At 40.5% G+C, this 25,848-nt stretch overlaps 1 protein-coding gene across 1 annotated transcript in view; it reads right to left on the reverse strand.

Moving 5' to 3' along the window:
- Positions 1-14,597: 14,597 nt before the first annotated feature.
- SLC25A36 (solute carrier family 25 member 36) overlaps positions 14,598-25,848 on the reverse strand; it is a 29,973-nt gene continuing 18,722 nt past the window's right edge. Inside the window, exons 5-7 of the mRNA XM_066194210.1 lie at positions 20,990-21,056; positions 19,275-19,564; positions 14,598-18,549 (exon numbers count right to left, since the gene is read on the reverse strand). Coding sequence (XP_066050307.1) covers positions 18,356-18,549; positions 19,275-19,564; positions 20,990-21,056 — 551 coding nt within the window. The 3' untranslated portion in view covers positions 14,598-18,355. The remainder of the gene's footprint in view (positions 18,550-19,274; positions 19,565-20,989; positions 21,057-25,848) is intronic.

Here is a 25,848-nt window from a genome sequence, read left to right on the forward strand (position 1 = left end):
CACAAGCTTCATCAAGATCAGAACTTGCACTGCATCTCTTGCTGCCAGGAACCCAGGTGGAATGAAGCCTGGATGTCAGGATGCAGGCACGACTCAATCCCTCCCAGCTACACAGCCACCCTTAAATGCCTGCAGGGCCATGGTTAAAGATGACAAATAGGCACATGGAAACTCAGCAACCTCTGAGTAACATTTGTGCCATTTGGAATATTTTCTGTGGTTTTTCTCTATTAAAAAGCCTGTGTTATCCCAGCTGAGAAGATGAACAGATACAGAGACTTGGAGGACAAGAGATCAAGACTCCAGCTCTGTGCCATGCTGCCAGGAGGCTTCTATGATTTAGGATTGTACTCATACATACTCAGGCTACTCAGCACAAGGCCTCTCCTGGGTGCTGTGATTTCATCTGTGATGCCCCTGAAGAGCCAGAGCTCAACAGGCTCAGGCACAGACCATCTCTATCACTGTCAGAAGACCAGAGTTCTGAGGCCTGAGTTTTGAGGCAGGTGGTGTGTACGGTCTTTAGGGCTGCCCATGATATAGAGAAAACATTTCCTATAAAAGTTTACTTGCTATCTGAATGTCTGTAGCACCTTCCTCCCTTTTGTACTACAACAAACTCCAACAGAGCATCCCCATCAGAGGCCAAGGACACTCAGGAACCTGATTTACAAATTCTACGTTTGTGAGGTCAAACACATTCAGTATTCAAAAGGCAGAAAACAGCAATAAATCAAAAATTAGAGCTTACCCAACCAAAAAAACCACAACAAAACAAACCCCACAAAAACAAAAAAACCAAATCCCAATCACCCCTACTCTTGCCTTTATCAGGACTGGAATTTAGATAATCTGGTATTCCCTGCCATGCTTTCAACTGCCACGGGATCACTACCATGTGTGAAGTCAGCTGAGATCCAGAAACTTCTTCCTGCCTATGGAAACTCAGCATTACTTTGTCTCTTTTGTCCCCTGATGAAATTCAAGCATTTAGACTAATATCTCACACATTCATTTGCTGAAACAGATCTGATAAATCTAAGCTTCTAATACAGCTTTTCCAGGTTCTGCTTCAGATTTTTCAACCACTGTCACCAAGACTTCAACCAGCCTTTTCTTAGTTCCATTTCCCCCAGTGGCATTAAAGACATTTACTTCCATAGTGTTTTATGCTGACTTCAGCTAAAAAGAATCCAGCTATGATAGATTTGAGATATCTGTGGCTACAATAGTTAAATTCCTCAATTACTTCTTTGACTGAGCAGTTCCAGGCACTAAAACTGTCAAGTTCACAATGGAGATATAAGCAAAAGCTCTGCCAAAAATCTGACAGACTGATTATTTACACATTTTTAGAAATGCCTTGTCACAAGACCTCAGTTTGAAGATCTCAGACTTTGACTCTTAGCCCAAAGGGATCTCCTGCTGGCTTTACTTCTCAAAACAAATACAAATGCTTCTGATTCATAGGAACAGCTCTATTTCAGTAAATTCAGGTTTGCTTCAGCTAAAGTCCAGTATTACTTCCAGTTGACCATTGCAAGTTGTCTCTGCACTAAGGATATGTAAGGGATCACTACCTGTTTGGATGAAAATTTTCCTGTTTTTCTCAGTGTTAGACCTTTGTTTCCAACCATTGTTCTGCTACGCTCTGGTGCCACTGAAATCCTGAACAGGAAGCCTGTAAACCACATCATCTTACAAGTGTGTTCTCCTCACCTGTGGTCTCCAGGAATCTGACAAGTTTAACACAAGGTTGCTCAGAACCTGGGGCAAGACTGAGAGGACAGATCCAGTTTGCCGTGATAGTTCAAGCTGGGAATCTGGTCTGCAAGGGTTTCTGGAATTCCTGCACAGAGCAGCTGGCTGGTGCCTCATGGGGTACCTGGCAGTCACAGATCCCACTGAGACACCAACACCACAAGTAACTGGGTGGGAGTGAGGGCTGTCAGGAAACCAGGTCTCCATGGAATGTAATCCAACCAATACTCTGTCCCTTTTGAGAGAAGCACAGTGTGGCACTGAAACAGAAGGACAGCGCTATTTACTAACTCACAGCAGTAACATCCTGGGTTTTCTTTCTTTCCCAGTCTCTGAACCAGACTGAAACATTTGCAAGACTGTTTGCAAGAGCTGATGAAACCCTAGCTCCAGGTGGGACAGCCTCAACCTAATGTGTCCTAAAATAAGCTTGTACTAGAAAAGGCTTATATTTGGATATTGCAACAGGGGGACACATACATAGTGTGAATTTACATTAGGATCAAACCCAGGGGATCCTACCTACACTCACATCAACCGCCCCTGACTTACACGGGCAGAATGCCAGGGTTTGTTTAGTCCTGGTGTGCAGCAAAGCCACCAGTTGCTGGCAGGTGATACTGAGGGGCATCTGTGTTCAGCTGTTAAACTCCCTGTTTTACCCTGAGCACCTCTGAACTGAATTCCAGGGTTTGTTCTCGTGTGCTTACTAAGAAAAGCCTTTTTAAAGCTACTTGTCAGCAATCTTACAGCACCTCTAATGGTTTACAACACCAGCAAACTAAAGGCAAATCTCTCAAGTCTTTGACAAGTTCAAACATTCATTTTGGTCTCTGGATTCTCGTACGAAGATGTTTAGTATATTTTGTTTGAAAAGCGTGATAAAACCCAATTAAATGTATTTGCTTCTAGCTTCAGCAATGAAGAGATGTGCCATTTTTTCTAAGTTTGCTGGTGAGCAGAGGGAGCAGACATGTAGTTTCACAAAAGAAAATTTAGTCCAAATCAAACAACTCAAGCAGAAAAATAAATTATGAGCTTATCCTCCTCTAAGAAAAGAAAAAGATGGAAACACTTTTGGCAGCATAACAACATTAGCTGGAGAACATTAAATAATTGGTTGGCAGTGGTGAGCCTTTGATTCAACTTCTTTGCTGTGAACAAGTTTTGCATTGCAAAGCAGGTTTGTAAAATTTAACAGCATTTTCACATTATAGTTTGTTTTCTTATGTTGAGTATCTCAAAATTAGCTGGGCCCACTGGAATGCTGCTGGCACACTGGCAAAATAAAAAGTGGAGGCTTTCAAAAGATACAAATGAGAGTTGAACACCCAAGTCCTGACCTTCAGGATGACTTTCGATGGGAACCAAGTATTTAACTACTATTTATGTAGGAAAAAGAAAATGTAACATTTAAAGCACAGCTTTAAGAGATTCCCACATGCAGGTGTGTCCAGGTGCCCAGACCATGGACATACAGTCACTCTAATCCCCTCTCCAGCTGCTTGTCCCATCTCTGGCTTTTACTGCAGCAAGACACCCCATATAAGCATATTCTAATGCTTTCTTGACAAAATGATCAGTGAAACTAAAACATAGTTCAAATTACTCCAATGGATTTGTGTTAGCAGTATCATCACTGAGATGTGTATGGCAACATATCCAAGAGGAAACTGCTTCCAACAGGGAATGGTGACTGCAGATGGACCATGCTAGAAAAAAAACCTCTTCAACCTGGCCCAGGAAGAGGCATGCACAAATACATCTTTACTTACGCACTGCTGCTGCCAGACCAGGGGTATGGGCAGCTCTAGGAACATTCCTTGCAAGGCAGTCAGATCTGGATGCAGTATGGTCAAACACAACCTCCCAGCCTGAAAACTGCAGAGCTTCAGATACTCAGGCAAGGAAAAGAAGGCTCTGTTCCCTTCAATCTACAGCTCCTTCCCCTTCACTACTGTGAAGGTCACAGTAGTGACCCCTATGACAAGAAAATATTCAAAGCTGAAGTCACAGCTCCCCTTCAGAACAGCATGCTTGATGCAACAAAATTTATACTTGTTCTCTGGGTCTACTTATATTTTCATTTCAGGACCATTAAGGTTTTGTGTGGTGATTTTAAAAAGCCTGCTTTTCATTTTACATTATGGTGATAGTTCTTTACATTTTGCAACAAGAAACCAAAAGTCTCTCCAGCAGTTCTATTAATAAAAATCCTTACAAGTAATACAGCTGATCTGATTAAGCTTCACTAAGATTAAGGAAGCAAGCCAGCCTTCCAACCAAGATTTGGAAGGAAGCCTATATATAGTCTGAATATTCATCCATTCAGCTGCTTCCCTCCTCCCTCCCTGCAGGCTCATCCCATGGAGTTGTCCTGTATCCATACCAAACATGATGTCTTTCAAATATCTTTGGTTACTTCTCACTCTCAGACTCCTCAGCCATATCCCTGCTAATCTTCCTGCACAGGAGTTGTCCTTAAAAGTGTCTGACCTAGAGGAGCATAGCAGGGAAATGTGTGGAGAGCTGATGACAGTGCATTGCCTCAAACAAAAACCAGTCCTGCTCTGAAATGTTCTGTGTTGAGAAAACAAAGATTATTTCAAATGTGCTCACTTATTACAGACCCTGGAGCAATTCCTGGCTATATCAAAATATCCCTCTGCCTTTGTCTCAGAATAGAGGCAAAAATGCAAAAGATTCTCATTTGCAAAATCTCAACTGAATAGTGACGAAGAAAAATCCTTACTGAAAGCAGTCCAGCACTACAGTCACAGAACTGCTACTTATTTGGATTTTGTATGGCTTCAATGATAAACTAACTTCACTTCATGTAGAAAATAATCTCAAAGCATGAGTATAGGAATTAGATGTCATGATGAAAATATTCATAAACTGTTAAACATCAAAGATTTACCTCAGCTTCATAGGATTTCCCAATTCCCCAAACAATCAAAACAAAATTCTAATAATAAAAAGGAAAATTAACTATTATTTGCCTCATTTAATTAATTGACTGCTATGCACCTAAAATATTTTTCCCCATTTGGTCTTGTCAATTTGATGGTTTCACTTATGTTAGACTTGTGTTAGGACTTGCAGTTGCTTGGGTGAAAGTACCTTGCATGAGGGCACAAGATAACAGCCTGAGGGACAGAGAATGCTGGCATAAATTAAGTTACACTTAGGCAGCTTTAATTTAAAGGCTCTCTGAGCCCAAGATGTACAATCCCTTTTGAATGAAACAAACTCTCATCTAGAGGAATCCAGGAAACCATCTAAGTACAGCGTCCAGAGAAGGCCTTTCAGAAATTAGCAGAAAGCTATTTCTGTCAAAGGGAAAAGTAAGAGACAGCTTTTTGTGGTTCACTAAAGTACCTGTAAATCTATTTATCTTTAGCATTGAGAGTAGTGCAAAAGAAGACAGATTTTTTGTTTTTAATAAGAATCAGTGATTTAACTCTCTACAGGAACAGCTTTCTCCTCTGTAGGAAGAGCTTTTCTATCCACCCTCCTCAGGACTCCATCTGTTGGCATTAGCCTCAATCAGTACAGTGCAGTCACCTGGTTTATGAATTATATAGTTCCCAGCAGAAAATAATGGGAAATGGAAAACTTTCTCAGGAAAAGAAAAAAAGAAAAAAAAAAAAAGGGAGGATAACCCAGCTTTTTCAGTAACAGCGATGAAATCTGTAATAAAGACCAGCTGCCAGTGAGTTATTTTATTATCAGACAGATCAATTGAATGCACCTTAAGTTCCACACACGTTGTTATTTATATCCACAGCCTGTCAGTGCGTGGCTAATTCCCACTGAGAGGGGAATGTGATTTACTGGTGGCTGTGCACAGCTGCAGAGCCAGGAATGGAAGTGTTGACTCTCCCATGACTTTAAACAACCCCTCCACTGAAGGACTCTGTAGGCTTGAAGGTCAGACACACACAATGCAGTAACATCAGGACAACAGTTCCCCAAAGTTACAAGAGCAATTGTAGGTGTGCAGCAATGAAGGAGAATTAAAAACCACTGGAATGTTTTTTCAGGACAGCCTTACTCTGTGCTGCTGGAAGAGCAGTAGTAGGCTGGCATGATAGCATCAAATGGGAAAGATTTATTTAGGCAGGGTAGGAGGGCAGAATCAGACCCACAGAAGGATGCAAGCAAAAATATTACGAGGCTGCATTTCAATGGTGTCATAATTTCATGTATAACCGAAAGGAAATTTAGTATCTATAGAGCCATAGAAAAACTTTGTACAGAATGCATGAGTCAGTGCTGCAAACCAGCAATTGAGAGCCAAGATACAGCAAAAACAATCCAAGAGAGTCAGTCTGAACTAATTGCTGGGGTGCACAGAAGCTGGGCCAGCTGTGCTATTTGCTAACTGTAAGACACAATAGCTGGCTGATTATTCAGCTTGTTTGTACAAATATAATGAACTGTTTTAAAATAAAACTAAGACAGCGTTTTTACTACACAAATCCAAGAACAAGGCAACCCAGGCCACTTCTCCATATGCAAGTTGCTACTCAAAAGCAAAAGAAAACCAGCAGAAAAAGGGAAATCAAGGAAACTCTCCAATACAAAGTACCTGAGACAAGTGACTCTTTAGAGGGCCGTTGGCCCTTATTGTCACTGGTGATATTGATTTCCACGGACTCTTGCTAGGACAGTAAATTAGAGCAGTTTCAACACAAGAAAGCCAGGTTTTGAGGCAACCTCCCGGCAGAACAAGTAACCTAATTAGTTTAAAGATGAAGCCTGGTAGAGTTATGAATGGTATAGGCCACAAGCTCCCACAAGGACCTGGATTTAACCACACAAGAATCCCTGTTTGGTCCTGCATTGCTGAGTGAGAGGGCAATAATTTACGTGCCTGTAGGTGCTTTGGTTGCTATTCAAGCCCTGCACAAAAGTCACAGAACAGTAACAATACAGGTTTATACCAGGCTGGCTCAGTGGCAAGCCCCTTCTGGGGAGCTGGGCAAGGATAATTCTGAACTGGAAAAAATGACTTATCTTTCCAATGGTCTTTAAGCTCCTACTGTGTAGTCCTCTGCCCTCATTCCCAGGCCACTTTAAAGCCATAAACCACCTGCAAATCACACTGTTTCCCAGCAGTAATACCAACCCACACATTATGGCCCCCTTTTTGCAAGTCTTATAAATCCTTGGGAGGTACATTGTGATATATCTAAACAACAGTGCCACAGACAGCACAACAAGGTATTAGACACTTTCATGTCATAAACAACTTACTTACTAGAATTTACCGGGTTTGTCAACCACGAAAATTATCCTTAATATCAACCTGTACAGCAAATATCATCAATGAAACTTTACTAGAAGTGTGACCTTCTAAAGACTCTCTCTTTCAAACTTTTTCACTTCCAGACATTTATCACATGTGAAGGAAACATGTATTACAAACATATGAAGAAAAGCACTAATATCTCTATACACTGATATATTCAAGCTTTACCCAGGCTATTCAAGACCTGGGTCTTGACTTTGTTGTTTTTTGTTAGAATTCCGACTCTGAATCATGTTGTTATATAGACTAGTCATATAAAAAGAACACCTCTTTCTAGTGTTTTATGCCCTCATATCTGGAGGCATAGACAGAGCTCTGCAAATGGACTCTGTAGGAAGCACAGTAGATAATTCACTTGATTTATTAATTCTACAACTTGCTGCTAGGTGCCAAATACATCTTAAGCAGCGTGGTCAAGATTTTCTTATTGACAGGTTGAAATAATCAGAAACTGCAATACAGAATGAGCCTCAACCATAATAAGCTCAACAAGATGTTACACTCAGTCACCTTAAAAAAAAAAAAAAAAGTAATTCTCATAATGTTTCACATATTGAGGGAAAATATAAGCAGGCTCAAACATACTTCCTTTCCTGTCCTATGGGACTCTAGATGTTATTTATGAATGTGAATTTATGTGGCACTCCTCTTCTCTAAGTGCTCTGACCCATTCATGGTTTACTGTCAGTGACCCTACTGTGCTGCACATAATTCTGGCTGTAAGATATTAACATTATCTTTAACCTTCAAAGTTCTTTCTTAAGCAGTATCAAACTTTTCACCATGTTAGGGACTTTCTGTTCATGTTAGGAGATATTTGACTCCCTGTAAACAAGGAAATAATCAGCATAAATTAATCTTTTAGGCATTAATGCAATTTTACTCTCATTAATTCTTACTGACTTCCCACTAACCTGGAATAGCTGAAGTGGGGGGTCCACAGAGGGGTGGAAATACAGCTGAGAGAACAATGGCTGGAATTGGTTTAGCTGGTATGCAATTCCCAAAACACCACACCACTGTTTCTGCACTAAAATTCCTATGACTAGAAAAACAGAGGGAACACCATGTTACTGTATGAAAAAAAGCTGCTTTTGGTAGAAAGGGGTAAAGTTGCATCATTAAAAGACATATTTGGGCCTGAACAAATTTACCATTTTGCCCCCAGAGAGAAGTGCAGTCATTTACACAGTGAATAGGAGGGTTGGCTGGCAGAAAAAGCACACTGTACAATGGATCAGATTTTTGTATACTTGCAAAACTATCTGTTTCCATAAGTGAAAATGGGTACTCTTCTATAGCTCTGTTCTCAGTATTTTTTATTGTCCTCAGTCCAGAGACCAGAAATGCCAAGGTCAAGAACAAGCCCCTGGTTTCAGAGTCGAAAGTTCAGAATGACATTTTTCGAAAAATATGCATCTTTTCACTAGTCCCTCTGGGTCTCCTGAACCTACACTGCTTTTTCACAGGGAACCACTTGGTAATGCTACAAATTAACAGGCTAAAATGACAGCTCTGTTAAATCAGAAATTAAGGTGGAAATGCTTTTCTTCCCACTAACACTCCTAAATCTTCAAAAATTAAACCAAGAGAAAGCTAAATCAAGAATGTTTGACTACATCATTTTTCTTACTTGGTTTGCAGAAAATTAATTTGCATGCATTAATAGTAACCTAAAACATTCTGCATTAATTGGGGTCTGCATAGGAGGCAGCTGACATTCCAAAGGTGCACACCTGTAGCTTGCACGAGGAAGTTCTGCTGATAGAATGACAGAAGGGTTTGGGTTGGAAGAGATCTCAAGGGTCACCTCATTCCAAACCCCTCTGCCATGGGCAGGGCCACCTCTCACTAGACCAAGTTGTTCATGATTAACACTCCTCAGTGTTACAGTAGTAAAAGTTATCATAATCCAAATTCCCTCAACATAATTCCATGGAATACTACAGCTGAGATTTTAAATCATCTCATATTATGGTCACCTCATCAGTCCTTCCTGCAGAAACACCTCTAAACCTACTTATGCATAATAAACCATTTTGAGAACACTACTGCTAAATTGTTCCCTGCAGTGGAGTGAGCTGATAATTTATTTTTCCTTATGCAAAGCTCAGCTGACTTATACCTCAAATAATTTCGTCTTTGCCTTTATTTCATGTAAGAGAGTGAATTAGCCAGGGTCAGTATGAAAAACAGTCTAGTGGAGGTGTCCTGTCCGCAGCAGGGGGGTTGGAACAAGATGAATTTAAAGCCCCTCCAACCTAACCCATTTTATCCTTCTCTTATATATAACCCACCTATTATTTTTCAGGGTGACTCTGCTGACATTCCACTCTTACCCTGCCTTTGGCAGAGACTGCCAGGCTTCTTCCTCAGTCCCAAGAATGCTGTTTAGTCTGTCAGCTCAGGATAGTTGTGGATATTTCTGTTATAAGCTGTTTCTGTAATGCCACTTCAGTTTTCTTGTAGAAAAGTAGCTGGACTTAGATAATCCTGTTTTCTCCATCCACTATCACTTTTATGATCAAAATCTAAAACTGAAAGAAAACCACAAACAAACACACATCTAGTAAAGAGGTGCAGTCAAATTAGGAGGAGTTTTTGTTCCTTGTTAACTGTTCAAAGTTACCCTTTATCCCTCTTTTATGTCTGGCTCAAGCAAAGATGGGCAGCACCCAGTACACCAAGAGGCCTGAGAATTGCTGCAGCCTTGTTCCACCTCCCCTCACAGCTGCACGTGGACAGGAGGCCGAGGAGAAACCAGGTGCTGGGAAAGTTCCTCGACTCCTTTTTCAGAACATGCAAACTGGAAAGGTGGGATATAGTTGAGTAAGGTGTATATACTTTGTAACACTGAATGCAGTTCAGAGCCTCGCTCATCCCAGGGACTTAAAGAAGCAGCAACTGAAACTCTGCTTTTTCTAGAAGCTGTTTCTTATTTCTTCTTCAGGAATAGGAAAGTGTGGCAGATACTGCCACCACATGTTGCCAACCCTCCATTTGAGTATCAGATTTTTCCACAGCTAGGAATGAACAAAGCTCGAAGTTTCACAAAGACTTAGCCTTCTTGTGCTATTTGGGAAGAAGGGAAATGGTTATATAGTTTTCTCTTTTCTGCTAAGTCAGAATTTTCATGCTTCAACTCACCTTTCAGCACCTTTCCATATCTGTCGTCTCAAAAAATCCCATCCCTCCCAAATGAATTCTGATCACCTTTTCGTGGAGGGTGAGAAGGGTGAGATAAGTGACAGCCCAACTAAAAAGCTCAGATTCTGAGAATTACAATGCTGTCCACAGAAATATCCCATCACACCTGACAACCACTCCAGTGTCCCTACCCTGCCATAAGGAAACAATCTTTTACCCTGGGAAAGAACGTGCCGGCAAGAAAGTTTAGTTCTGGCTGCCCTGAGCTCTGGGGAATGCTGGCTCTAACTGGTTCAGTCCTGTGTCCAAATGTGTATGTGGTTTTAACAGATCTAAGCTGCTCCTGCTTGAGAAGCAATATTCCATTTCCATCCCAGCTATAAAGTTATGGCAATGGTCTCCTCGGTTTATAACAATTAGGGACTAGGGCAGATATTCTTGTCCCTAATGGGGAAAGGTCAATGTTTTTTTATACTGGTTTTGTGGGGGGTTTTTTGTTTGGGGTTGTTTTTTTAAGTATTGCAAAGAAAGCACTTTAAATCTTTGTCTGTTGCCTGAATGAATATTGGACCACCCGACAAGCAGAGCTGAATGGGTGTAATTTTTCAGTATTTCCCCTCAAGTAGTCTCTCTGGAAAATGTGTCAATGGTAATAGATCATTCTTGTTTTAAGTAATTCAAAGTGAATTTCCAAGTCTCTAAGCATATCCAGCATGAATCCAGCTGGAGCACTCCAAATCAACTTGCAAGTCACTACAAAGACCAGAAACATTTACAGTGGCAGTGCAGGATAACAGAACTCTAAAGTTTTGCTGCTAACTGCACTCTAGAAGAGACAGAATGGAAACAAATACCTCCAGAAATGACAGTAAAAGTAACTGAGAACTATCATGAAAATTTACCAGCTTAGAAACAAATGCTGCTTGCCTGCCTTTAGCAGCCAGAGGGGGAAAAAAAAAAAGTTATTTGCACTTCATTAAGAATTTTCTGTGGGAAGCAGCATTTGTGGACAGTGAAAGTCATAAGAGCAGGATCTGTCTTCAACTGTTTCCAGGGAACGAGGAAGGAAACTCTTCCCCAAGCAGACCTCACTCCTGGATAGAATGAAAGAGAATATCTCGAGAAATCCACTGAGACTTCTCACAGAATTCCTTGAAGAATGACCCATTTTTGGGAACAGATTTACAATTACTGGACTTTCTTAGAAAGAACAGTTATTTCTTCAGCATTCACTTCCTTTTCCTATGCAAAGGATAAACACAGAAACTGGGGAGCACCTTCTCTCAGGAGGTGTGCTCTCCCTTCAGCATTCATATCCAAAAGGCTCTTGCTGGTGCTCTTTTAGCCAAAATCTATCCTGAGAGAATATCAAACAGTCCGAGGAGAACTGGCCTTCTCTCTTTAGAGAGAAGTGACCTGAGATCACACAAACATTTTCGCTGCATTCTTGTGGAGGTCTTGAGAAGCCAGAAGCAGCAGTCTGACACGGCCCTGAAAAGTATCCATATTACCTGGTCAATGGAAGAATCTAGCACAGCTAAACAGGGATAAAAATCCTGCAAAATTGTACTTGGAGAGCTTTTTTCCCTTGGGCGTGAACTGCTGACAAAGGGGACACCTTTTCTATTTAAAAATATTGTTACACATCTAACCCAAAATCATAAAAACATTAATAAAACCAAACTAAATCACATTACCTACTCACTTCTCCCACTTTATTTTTACCTGTTTCATCTTGTTATGGCAAGGATACTGTTTTCTACTGCTCTAACTCAGATGTGTCCAACTGCCAGATTTTTATGTTTTCTCAGCCTGTAACTTGGCAAGGACAGCTTCTCACCAAGTTCCCTTGAAAACTTTAGAATGCCCACACACTTCCCCCAGTCAGTACCCCAAATCCTTGCTTAATGCAGAAACTCTCCCTCACTACATGCAAAGAGGAAGGGACCAGGATGAACCAGCCCAGAGCATTCCCTACGAAAGCCATATATTCTCTTCTAACATCTCAGCATGTGACAGTGTCATTCTGTCTGTCCTCAGACACTGACAGAAATACGCTGCTGCCAGAAAAGCATCATGCAGCACTGGACCAGGACACATTCAGATCAGCAATGTAGTAACTTCTATTGTCCAGTTACAGTGATGAACTGCTTGAAGATGTCTAGAGAGAGAAAAATTAAATTTGACCACACCAAACGATTTTGACAATACCAAGACCAGTTTTTGTCAAAGTCTTCTTCAGAGGCCATCAAGAACTTGCGGTATTCACCAGCAATCCAACAAAGCCCATTACAAAACGCTTGCTCTTTTAGCTAAGCTCTTACCTGTGTAGGAACATACAAGAGACTTCCTTTGTGGCTCCACAACCCATAGTTCCACAAAACCCCTATACAGATTGGCTCTCCTGCATTTACTTAATGTGAAACACAGATGATCACAAATAACCATCAGCTTATTTTAACACCAGCAACTCTTGCTTACTGCCCAGTTACCTTTATGTCAATAATGCACTTTGCAAAAGAGGGACATACTCTAGAACTCTGCCACAGACATGACTCTGTAGTTTTCCCATTTAATTGTTTTCCCTTTTAAATGCTGTTTCTGTGTTATCTAGTCTCTAATTACAAGGTGACACTCCTACATTAAAGTATTTGCAGCCTCGCTTGCAGATGGTATTTTGGAAGTTTGGGGGAATGACCAAGTCTCAAAACAGACAGTTTTGCATTTTGGTTATACTCCAGACAATTCCAACATGCATATCTGCAGTACCATCTCCAGTGTCTGTTACAGAGCAGGATTAGGAAAAGCTACCAACTTTCAAACAGCCACAGATAATGGAGGAAGCATTGCCTTTGTAGAGGTTTACCTGGAATTACCAGCATTTCACCACCTTGAGACTGTCTCAGAAAGCTCCAGCTCCACACAACCTCATCACTGAGGTGTCTGCACTAGTGAGCCTACTCTTAGGAACATCCCTTGAAATACACAAACAGCAGATCCTGTGCTCCAAAGTTCAAGCCACCATTTTGTTTGCATCAATTTGCTCATGAAAACTGGATTCCAGTCCTGGCACTTCCTGCCTTTTACAGAAGCTGTGCAGGAAGATAAGGATGTTCTGAGTCAGCACAGAGCACAGTGGCTGAGCAGCACATGCAAGATGAGGGGAGTGCTTGTCTTTGGAAGGACATTTTGTTTTACTGTAAGTGCATTATCAAATTTAAGGGCTTTCCTTTGAGAAAGACATAATTGTCAAGCCTCACATGCTTTCAGGCTGCATCTGTCAGACTGCACTGCTGCATTTATGTCAAGTCATAATCAATTAGCACTTTAAATACACCTTCATTTTATACAGACAACTTTTTTGACCATGGCAAACTCAATATACCCCCTCTAGCAGAAGGGGCTGTAAACAGCATGACCTTCAAAACATCCCCACAGACTTACCCTGAGTTCTGCCCTGCCAAAGTGCCTCCTCAGCAGGGTAAAAGTGAAAGATCAATTACAGACAATTTCAGCTATGCCAGTTAGTGGCATAATTTCAGATGTGTCAGGGATAAGCACACTGGCAGCCTGTACTAGTTCCGGAGGACTGATTTCCTCTAACCCTGGCTGGCCTGGGAGCTAGAAAGTGTGGCAAGGTAGGGCAACTGACAGTAACACCGACTAAAAGAATAAAGCTATCACAGATGTGCGGATTTAATGTGAACGTTGAAGTAGTTTTGAATAGCTGAAACAATCAAAACACAGACATCAAACCTGCCTCTGTATTAGAGGCTGTAAAGACCCAGCTCCAGAACAGACACTGCGGGGGAACATCAGTCACCAAACAACCCGTGTATGCATTTGCAGAATGATGTGTGAGGAAGCTCAGGACAGACTTCAGATCAAACACCAACTATCCTAAGAAAAAGAATATCAATACCTAACAATGTGCCAGGTTCAAGGACTTGGTTATAACCTCATATTGCAATTAACTCTGAGCATTTTAAGGAATTATGGCCCTTCAGTTTTGTCAGCAGTGGCTTGTCCTAGGTGGCACTTCAAATGGACACAGTTCTGTGGCCACCAGCTCCTGAATCTCAGTTGACAGACAGGATCACTTGGTTCTGCGGAGGTAACTGTGTTCAAATCCAACTGCAACAACACAAACTGCTAGTTTAAGTCATCCATCCAAAAAGGCCATACGAAAGGTACAATACACACACACACCTTATTTTCAGCTACTGTAAATTGGCACAAGAGAAAATGATTCACTGGGTTGATGAATTTTTCATTTTTAATCACAACTGTGCAGGCACTGGTATGTATCAATAATAGAAAAATTAAAAGGTTAAAAACAGTGTACAGTTTAGCACAGCAGGCAACATTTGAATAGAAGCACATAATTTTAATTTGCTTTGAAGTTTAAAGCAATCCAAACAAAAAGTTAACTATATAAATACAGAGTAAATGCACATAGTTTACAGCCAACTACATGTATGCAAGAATAATAGCAAACCTCACATGAGTACTGAAGTATTCTGTCATCTGTGAGTGTTTAGCTATGACTCTGAGGGCATAGTTATGTTCACATATGCAGGGTAGGCAGACTCTTAAATAGAAGAACTGAAAAAAACTTATATAACTCAGTTTTAACAGACAAAGTTGAAAAAAGTAGTACATTTTCCTAGGCACACTTCAGCATTCAGCTTGTTTTCCAAATCTGAACAGTTTAAACAGGAAGCAACATTTATAAAGGCTCTCCACTCTTGTCTCTGGAAGCATTCTTTTAAAACGCTGCAGTCTGAGGAATGTTGCAGATGCGTAAGAAAAACAGACTAGCAGAAACTGTCATTAACAAAGAAACGATCCGCTGTCATTAACACCTCAATCAGCAAGGGAAGATGCGGAGTGCGTTATGTAAACAGAGATGGGGCAGTGGTAATGGGTAAGTGCACAGGCGATGTCTCAGTTACAGCTACAACCACCAAAAAATTCCACAGCTCCCTCGTCTAAGCCCACTTCCAACCAGGCAGAGCAGAAGTGGGCCAGGCCCAGCGGATCTCGCCGTGCAGCACTGCCTGTTCCCACACAGCACCGCAGGGCCAGGAGCGGCTCAGGGCCGGCATTCCCGGACTTTTCCACGGCTTTTCCTGCCGTGACTCCCGCGGGGAGCGCGCCGCCTGCCGGCCCCGCCGCGCACCGGCCTCGGCTCTCAGCGCGGCCGGGAAAGGAGCAACGGGCTCATCACACATCCTTGCCTCTAGCACACACAAGTGGGACGTAAATACATGACATCCAAATGCAAATCAAGGTGAGCAAGTTTAAATGCACTGCTTTCAGCTCCGTAGTTAAAAGATTTTATTGAGTGAAGCGTCTTGTTATTCCTCTTGAGTTTTTATAATAAATATCAAGAAAACGGTACAAATAATTTAAAGATCTTTGGGAAATATATCAGAGGTAATTTTGCGGGTACTTGTAGTTTAAAAATAATGAAAAATCCCAAGAAATTTTGGGGTTATGTTTGGTTATGCAAAGGAAGCCAAAACGATCACCTCTAAAGTTTAAAACAAAGCTGGAACACCCTTTAAAGAGCTGGAGTAACAAGCTGATTGTCTGCTTTTAGCCGATATCTCCCATATTCAACTGTACTTGTTAAAATGTCCTGCTTATCAGCTCCAGGGGCTCTGCTCTTACCCAGAGAAGGCACACACCCAGGACCCAGCGAATACCCAGGAATGGGAGACAAACACAGAACCAAGGGACAACGTATCCAAACAGAGGAGGGGAACACTCATGAAGCTTAGGCTACTCCAAGGGTTCACTGTATTCATGAACTCCAAAGCTGAGTATGGTCTTTGCCAGTTTAAGTTTTGGCTATGACTAAGCAATCTAGATACCCTGAAGAGTGACCCACTTTCTACATCACAAAAGTTACAGTAAGTCACTACTGCAGCATTTATTTATCTGAAGAAAAGCATCACATCGCATCTTAGGTCAGCCATAAATACTCCAGTCTTTTCCTAGAGAGATCACTAGAAAAAGCCCACTTCAAAACACATTTAAGCACTCCTTTCACTTTGAGACAATCAAGTTCACCATGGTCACTCCTCAGATCATGCTGTGTCGTTAAAAAGGGAACATTTTCCAAGGAGGGAAGTCAATCCAGCACTGCAAGGTTGATGCACTTACTATGGGTGGCTTTTAGAGGATGAGCGAATTAATACAGAGAATTACATGAAATACTCAAACACTTTGACACTGTGTGGAGAACATGACAAGGGTCAAAATAAAGGAAAGCAAATGAGAAAAACCCAGACTGATTGTTCTGCAAACTTTGAGGTTTTACATGGAGCCTACAGAACCACCACCACAGAGATGCTATGGATTTACAGCATAAACTCCTGCACAGCTTACACAGAAATCAAACCACCTGCTTTGTTTAAAACCAAACTGCATGTTTCAAACACAGTTTGATTCCAGATAATCAGTAAGAGGAAGAAAAGTCCTAAGCCCTAAGAAGGCCGCAAAGTGCATAAGAAGTCATTCTTAAAATAAAGCCATTGCACATGATGCACAGTTCAAGTGTACTTTAGTACCACACTGGAAGAGCTGAGAGCACAGTTCTGTCCATGCCAGTGTAGCAGCATTTACATGGAGAAAGCTATTGACCCCACTTTATAAATGGTCATCTTCCTCATAAGGATAATGGATGCAGACTGAGAAGATGTCTGCCTGGAAAGCTGTAAAAATTCCTGCAACATTAAACTGCTTGACACTCCAGTTGTATGACTTTGGAAAATTCCATAATTTATGACAATAAACCAGCTAAGCCTCACTGTTGAATGCAAGGCATTATTTTGCAATTGGCTTACAGAACAAAACCAATTTCTGAATAATCAGACAATGTGGAGGACAAGGTTATAGCTCATCTACTGAGCTCAAGCTGACAGAAGTGATACAGCAATTATCAGGGGGAATGCTTTTAAGAAAATATCATTTACAATTTCTCCATCCTTCTGCACAGAGCCTGTCTGCACTGACAAGATCTATCACAACTTCAACTGGTTTCAGCTTTCTGGTCATCCTAGCCATGGTGATATGTGTTCTCCCCCAGTCCTCCCATATGGTAATCCAAGGCAGGATTTGCCAGATACTTAAGGGTATCAGCTTGTGCTTAGGCAGCATGAAACTGAGTGAATCCTGTCTTCACAAATGGGAGGCTGGACTAGTTGAGATTTCTCACCACATTTAAAATCCTTAAAAAAGCTATAAAGTAGCATTCAGCAACTTCTTCCTTAGCTGTATGAGTGACCTGAACAGGTTGGCAAGGAAAACTGATGATACAAGACAATGTTTCATAGGCCTCCCTCACTTAAGGGAAGTTCCAGAAAAGAAAAAGGATGATGCAGCAGGACCAGAAGTCCACATACACCAACATGAACAGGCTGATAACCTGAAGAGTTGAACAATCAGACTCTCTCTCACTAACCTACAACACTGCTCAAACATCAAGGAAAATAAAAAAGGAACAATCAAAACCAAAAAGCTACAACAGGTATCACCTCTTGTAGTGAAGAAATAACTGTTCTAGGTCCCTGCACCATATTTTGTCTTGAGGTAGCAACATGGAAAACTTTACACACTTACCACTACCTCAGTCTCTATAAATCTTCAGAGCAACTAAATGGAAGTTTCAGGTATAGAAAGCTATAAAAGTACTGTCTTGCCCATTCCTCCAACGGGTTACTATGCAGTATAACAGAACAAAAATGATATAGTTGAGAGCAATCACTAAGAGAAGGTAATAGGACTGCCCAGGAACATATTTCATGTCCCCTCCCTCACCCACTGGGTCTCTGAAGATGACTCAATGGCTTTGTCTAGATTAACAGATGAAAAGAAAAGAATAATTCTGAATTAAGAGATGTATGAAGGCATTCCCTAAGGGGCAGCTCCCATTTGTCACACTGACATGAGACCACACAATAAAGGCAGCAAAATTATTCAGTTGCCCACAATCAACCTTCTGTTTTGTCCACAGCTGCTTGTTCCTGATCCAACATTCCTCTTGCCCACCACATTGGCATTCACATTCAGTGGTCCACTCCAGTCTTTCCATCTTCCACCTTCTTCCACCTTGTCACATTGCTATCCATCAAGTAAGTAGACTACAACTTCATAGGTGGACATCATGATAGCCGTGTTTGGAATCTGTCTGATCAGGTGTGTAGTTAAACCTCGGTAAAGGGCACCATACCCCTCCTCTCGCACAAGCAAAGAGAGTGTCTGGAAGAAAGATCTGTATTTTGTTCCCTCTTCTCTTAGTCTTGTTCGTACAACCTCTGTACAAAGAAAACCAATGGAAAAAAAGAAAAATTGAGTTGTTACATTCACCACTTCTCATTATTTTTCTCAGCATCTGATCTGGGATTTTTACACAAAAATACCCCTCCCCGAGTTCTCAATCTCACAATTCCTCTTTAAAGAAAGGAGGAAGAAGACGAACAGAGTAGCAAACAAGTATGTGTAAGAAGAGAGCAAGTATTGGATATTTGACTAAACAAGGCATATTGATTTGCTTAGCTACAACCCAGAAGAGGACTGCTGCTTGGGCTTACACTTTAGCTCAGAAATTCACATTAGTTCAGCATTCAGTTCATTAACAAACAATATACACACAACTACTTTGCAGGAAGATAAGTGCAACTGACACACAAACTAACAGCCTGTTTCCCTAGAAGGGGGACAAGAACTTGCTGGCATATTATGGAAAACTGCTGAGTATATGGAAAGATTCCAACTAGAAGTACCTCTTTGAGCACCTTGGGCCATACCTTGGCAAATCCCTTGGCAAAATATACATTGCCTAAGAAAAGGTCATGCTAGATATCCACTGTAAAGCACTTCCATTTCTGAATACTATACTCACACTGACCTGCTAAATCTGGTATTTATAGACAGAGAAGTATTTCTTGAGCAAGTAAACCCAAGTTGGCTACAAATCTCACTGAGAAGGCTCCCTTTGATGCAGCTGACTCAGGGCCTCGGCTGCACATGTCCCACTTACCATGGGGATATGCTATTGATGTTGCACATGTTTTGGAAGTGGCAGCAGCCATCATCATGCGAACAAAGTCCGATGCTTCTTTTGCTGATTCATCCTCATTGTCCATGGCAGAAGCAGTCTTATACTCCAGTAATCTTTTCTTAATACTCTCATAAATGACAAAGTGAATAACAGTCTCAGATATGCCAGCGTAGGATGCGGACATTCCCCGGTAAAAGCCTTTAAAGCCATCCAGGCGATAAACTTTGCGGACACACTCAAAAGCGCTCATTCGCTTTTCTCCACGATTCCTAAAAAGGAGAAAACAAGTCCAAATATCAACTGGTGCAACCTGCGAGACTGGAAAATATTAAAACAGGTTTGTAGTGATGAGAAGACTTAGGAAATACCCAGCACTGATGCTGAGGGGCTCCAAGTCACTTGACAGTCTCAAAGGCCTTCAGCACTAAACACAGGTAAAGCATTACCTGGAAACCAAGCCAAACTTCACACAGTGACTGAAGAAAAAGTATCACAGAGAAACATTGAGCAGCTTTAGGCCTCCCCAAATGTCATGCAATAAAGGACTAAACTGCTGGGAAACAGACTCCCAAAATGGGCTATCCATGTCAGCAACTCATAAGAAAAATGACCATTTCCTTTAGCATAATGGATTTACCCTAATTGTTGCCCCAGTAAAGAGCTCCACAGCATTCAGTGGCTAAGAGTTGAAACAGCAGCCTTCAGCATTACAGCTCTCAGCAAACAACTGGCACAGCAACCAGTCCAACAGTGGCAGCTGTTATTTGAACTAAGCCTCTGCTGATGTAATGGAAAATGCTCATTAGACATACCTGTTTCAAGCAGTATTTGTCAAATGAAGTTTTATTCCCATTTTGAGCTTGCTCACTGAATTGAGTTGTACATACTGAAGTAGTTAGAATACTGTACACAACTATGCAAACCCCTGACAACACTGCATGAGATGTGCTTCACTACAGCTGCAAGTGCAGGCACATGGATTGTGCCAGCAGAGGTCTGAGTGAGCAAGTCACAAAATAAAACAGCAGATAACTCATATGGACACATCATACGGCATCATACCAGTCTCCCCCTATAGGCTCAAACAGATGGGAATAAAGAGGTCTGTCTTCCTTCCTATTTGCATAAAACTGTACTTTCACTGCAAGTTTCATAATAAACCATTTCTGTAGTCAATTCTAGGGTAAGTCCAAACAATCTACTGATTACCCCATGTTAGGACAATTCCTGTTTTTATCCATGAAAGAAGTATTTCCCTTTTTATAGGTTAGAACTCACTGTATGTAAAAAAACCCAGCCACAACAAAAAAAAAAAACAAACCCCTGAGAATGTATAAAGCCTTTTTCTAAACATTTGCTATAATACTGAATCCATATTTCAGGAATGTTTAGCTCAACAGTTAAAGTATTACTGAATGAAAATGTAAGCATATGGTTGGTAGAACATGATTTTAATGAAACTATTAACCTTGTAATTCATTCCAAATTTGCTGGTCAGACTACTACAGTGCCTCAAGCCTGTCTCAGAACAGACTAAAAAAAGAGAAGTGATAGTAGAACTTGTAGAGAGACCAGCATCAACTTTCCAGATCTGAAGTGTTGAATATTTAAGAATTCATTCTGAGTGCAGAACAGATTCACAACACTTGAGTACAATCTTCTCACAGCAGTGAGGTTTCCTATTGACACTTTACCTTGCATCAAGCTGTAATCGTGTCTTTACCAACCAAATGGGATTAGTTGTTGTGATCGCAGTAAAGCCTAAAAAATGTAAAAATAACAAAATTAGATGTGATAATATCACAAGAATGGCTGCATCTAAGTTCCAAACGCACACAGTAAGGTACAGTGGATGCAAAAACTCGGACTATACTGATTTTTCTGAAGTCCCCACTTTACTGGCATTTTGTGAATCCATACAGCCAATGACCACTTAGATTTTTAATTTTACATCAATATTGAGTAAGTTTGATTCTCAGGAAGAGATGCCCCACATAAAATAAGCCAATTAACTACAGTTCTCTGCCTATCTAATACCAACCCTGTTTTGACACCACAGAACAGCAATGCCAACTAGACAAGTATCAGCCAATTGGGCAAAAAAGTCAGTAAAGAATGCATTGCAGAGACAGCAATAGCAATTTGAGATGCTATAAAACATTGCCTCAATTTACTTTGTTACCTGAAATACAATCCGAGTTTAAAAGCATGCAGACTGAATAAATACTACTTTTGGTGCAGTTAAAAGGCATTTATTACTGTAAATTAAGAGACCTTTTAATACTGAACTATAAAGAGCAGTTATATTTGAGTGCTAATCTTTTATTTAGTATTCAAAGCAGAGGTTGTTGGCTGGCCTTGGAATACTTTTACAAGCATATGAGTGCTTAAATTGTTAAAGTAAATACTATGACTTCTAACTATTCAGACAGACAGCCACTACTCAGGCTTGCATAAGGGCTGAGGGTTAAAGCTTTGATTTTCAGTTCACTAAAGAAAACAAGAAAAAGAAAAAAAGAAAAAAAAAAAAAGAAAGAAAAGGAAAAAAGAAAAAAAACAGAAGTAAGAATCACTCTTACTTCTGCACAACTGTGGAGAAAGAGAGAGAAAGCAGAGTGAAAGGTAGCTCTGAAAAAAAATAAAATTAAAAAATCATCTCAAGCTGTAATATCACACATGCACCATCAATGAGGTGTCATGTCTGCAGGAGAGAACAGGAAAAGGGAAAAGCTGGAACATGGCCAGGCAAGAGATGATAAATTTAGACACTTGCTCTCTAAGTGACACACATGGCTGGTATATAACTACAAAGACATACTGCCCTCCTGCAAGGGGATGGACGGGGTGTGTGGGGAAGGACAGGGTTACCTTGCTCAGTGCACGGCTGGGGCACAGTACTTATCCAGCAACAGGCTATTGATAAGCTCCTTTATCAGACCAGTAACAGCTCACAGAAATAGATTTAGCAGAACTGGTTGCATACATGCTACTCCTGTTCAATCACAATCTACGTTTACATTGCACACAAAGGTCTGCAATACTCAGAAATGCCAGGGGATCTTAACTGTTCTAAGGTTTGTGCCCACCCCCAAAGCTTAAACAGGTCATTATGGTTTTCAGGTCAAGTTCTAAAAACAAATTACCAGATTTGGCAGCAACTAAGATTAAGCTGGTTTTCTACACCAAAAGAATAAAAACGATTGGAGGCTTCTGTTCAATTTTCTGATTAAACAGATTTTTAAACTGACTCAAATTGCTAAACTAAGCAATTTCCTGTGATAGATAATAAAGGTTTGGAGTTGGTTTTTTTTTTCTGATTCACTACTAATTTTTCCTATATCTTAGTACTTATATAACCACCATATGATGGAGTGAAATTCTAATAAGCCAAGAGTTTTATAACTGTATTTCATGGAGGTAAATAACGATGTAAAAACTCAAAGCAGTGGGGAACTGCTCTGCCATAACAAGGCATGGGATGTTTTTAAAACCACATGTGCAAAACAGGCTCTGTAGCTCAAGCAGCCACAGGCTGTCTGACCTGTTACTTAATGTCACAGCAATTCCAGTGATTCCAATAGTGTTTGAGCCTGAGTCCAACTACACTGAAACTTCATTTTTGCATGTTTTTATTTCTTTACACTGGCACTAACAAAGCTTTAAATTTGACTTCTGATCAGAATCTTTGTAGCATGAAGTGCACTAGGAAATGCACAGAACTGAACCAAGGCTTTGAAATAAGGAGGAGAAAAATCACTCACTTTCCCTACCAACACATCTTCCAGGAAAGACTTCTCTAAAAGTCAAAATTAGTTCTTAAGTCTCTCCTAGTTCTTAATTGCAAGTGAAGAGAGCCAAAAAGCCTTTTGCACTCCTACTTAAGTTGCACGTTTTGGAATTTTTTTATCTCTTAGATGGTAACATAGTCTTTCTCCTACATATTCAACTCAAAACAAGAGTGTCTGCAAATCCTGAATCTGGAACAGGCAGTGCATAGGCACCATCAGTGACAGTGGCTGAGTGACAGCAGTGATTGTTTCCACTCAGCAGCAGCCTGATACTTCTAGGTTGGCTGGGAAGAGTATACTGGAAATTTCCAGTGGAAAGTGGTTGGCACAGGATGCAGCCCCTACGCTACTCACAACTGCACTCCTGGGGTCACTCTAAGCATTATTTAAATGCCACACCTCCAACAGTAGGATCAGACACTCAGCAACATGGCCAATATTTTTCCCCATGGCTGTCACAGGCCTAAGTTGACATTCAAACTAAACTTTTCAAATGAAAGGGCCTTCAGTAATTCAGGTTTCAAGATGAGATGACTACAGGTCAATTCTTGAAGCTAATGTAGCAAATGCAGTTAGTAAAGAAGAAAAATGAATTGAGAGATGCTGACACCAAGGAAAGCCCTCTAAAACATGAAACATACCATTTGGGATCCTTCAGAAGATAAACTTCGATTTTTAAATATAGAAAATCTGTAGCAAAAATATTTGGTAAAACTTTGGGGGGCTTTCAACAGCTGCCATGAAGCTCCATCAATTGTTTCATTTTTTCTTTCTAAAAGCCTCAATGATCTTTATAATACTTTACAATGCCTATCAATGTGTTGCACCCTCAAGAAAGATCCCAGATTCATGACAAGTACAGATAATCTGGCTATACTACAAACTCCTGCAGTTTTATTTTATTGCATCTCAGTTTCAGACAGAATTATCTCAATCTACTTTTTCAGATATCCCAGCTACTGACAGGTAAGATCCCAGGTATTCCTATTATGCATCATATTTCAAAGGATAGGGTTTGGTGCTTTTTAATCTATAAGCCAATGTAATTGATACAGACACATGTGAACGTGGAATGATGAATTAAAATTTAAAAGCAGTAAAATAAAAACAAACCAAAAGAGTAAACAGAAAGACAGAAAGGAATATATACACATATTAAAAAAAAGAAAGAAAAGAGGTCTTTGAAATAAATGTGACAACAGAGAATATCAGCTGCAGCATTTTAAAGGCAGCTCTGGAACACTGGGAAAAAAAATCCCCCAAAATGCCTTGTGTAACCCAGAAGGGGCTTTCAGTTAGCCAGAGCTAAGTACAGTAGCAGCTCTCAGTGAAAGGTATTTCCTACCTTTCCCTGAAGGGCACAGAAAAAAAAAAAATCACTCTACACAGAGTTAAGGAAAAGTGATGTCTTTGCACAATGCACATCATTTGAGTTCACGCTAGAAGTGTCTTCCCCTTAGGTAGTTTATTCAATAGATATCACAAACCCAATGTGTGGTTCTTACACTAGAGGCTGCAAGAGACGCTCAGTTCAGTACTCACGAGGTTTAAGTTAGTCCATATTGCTGCAGGAAGTGACCTGCGGAGGGGGAGCATGAGATGACACGATCTCACTCTTTTCACGGGAGAAATGTACAGTAAATGCCTAAAATAGACACAGGCTTTTCTGTATCATAACAACAAGCAGTGACCTCATCAGACACAAGTGTACAAATCAAATCCCAGTGGAAGGATTTGTCAGTTATTGGGAAATCTAACTGTTTGCAGGTAAAAGTTTAGGAAAAAAAGAAAAAAAATAATCAAAACAGGCCACAGATATTAAAATAGATGTGTAAAATGCACTGAGTACTGAAATTTCTGCTCATTTGCAGCAGTTTAATTTTACCCCTCCAAATACTTACCTATATAGCAAATTTACAAGTGAACCCTCCTCCTTCCCCACTCCCTTGTAAATGTTACTCACTAAAGCTAGCCTAGTCTTGGGACAGAAAAGATGCCTTATGAAATCCAACTTTCTAAGATCAGTGAACTAAGTATGCATTTTATTTGGTATGAATTAACTGTGTACATAGCACTAAAAACTTACAAAGTAATGTATCTCTAAGCAATAATGTGGTGCCAATTATTTTTAAATTAATAAATATGAATTAAAAAAAAATAATCTGCATTTGGGTTGGTTTGCCAGTACAGTTCTAGAAAAAACAGCAACAGCATACAAGGCAAAGTAGTTTTGCAGCAGATTTGCAACCGTGTTGTCTGATTGAGGCTGTGAATCATTAAAAAAGCAAACAAGAAAGCCATACAGGAATCAAGTATCTCATTCAGTTCTCTACAGCTTTTCTTCTCTGTGTTGAGAGAGGCTGAGTGCAGTGAGAAGGCAGAGTTTATAGTGAATCTGAGAATTTAGCCTAACTTGTAAATGTCCAGAAATCAATCTCTTCACACAAGCAAACACTCAGTTTTGTAGCAAGATCAGATATACTCCCTGCCCTAGTTTGCATAAAGAGAACCACGATATGCTGAGGAGTAAGCAAAAAGGATTGCTGAGTAATTCTTCATGTCAACACAGATATTTTAGGTATGAAGGGCGATGTGCTTTATATGCTGGAAACTAGCACAGCAAGAAGACAGCATTCATTTCTGTCTGCATAAGGCATCCGTTACTAATATGTAGATACTTCACTCTCCTTGGGATAAAACAAACTTAATAGAAGAATCTTAAAACCATAAATATGTATTTTGAGAATGAAGAATCAGGCCTAAAA

This window comes from Chamaea fasciata, unplaced genomic scaffold (genome assembly GCF_029207755.1).
Source record: "Chamaea fasciata isolate MVZ Bird 193981 ecotype frontalis unplaced genomic scaffold, bChaFas1.0.hap1 SCAF_11, whole genome shotgun sequence".
Classification (NCBI taxonomy): domain Eukaryota; kingdom Metazoa; phylum Chordata; class Aves; order Passeriformes; family Sylviidae; genus Chamaea; species Chamaea fasciata.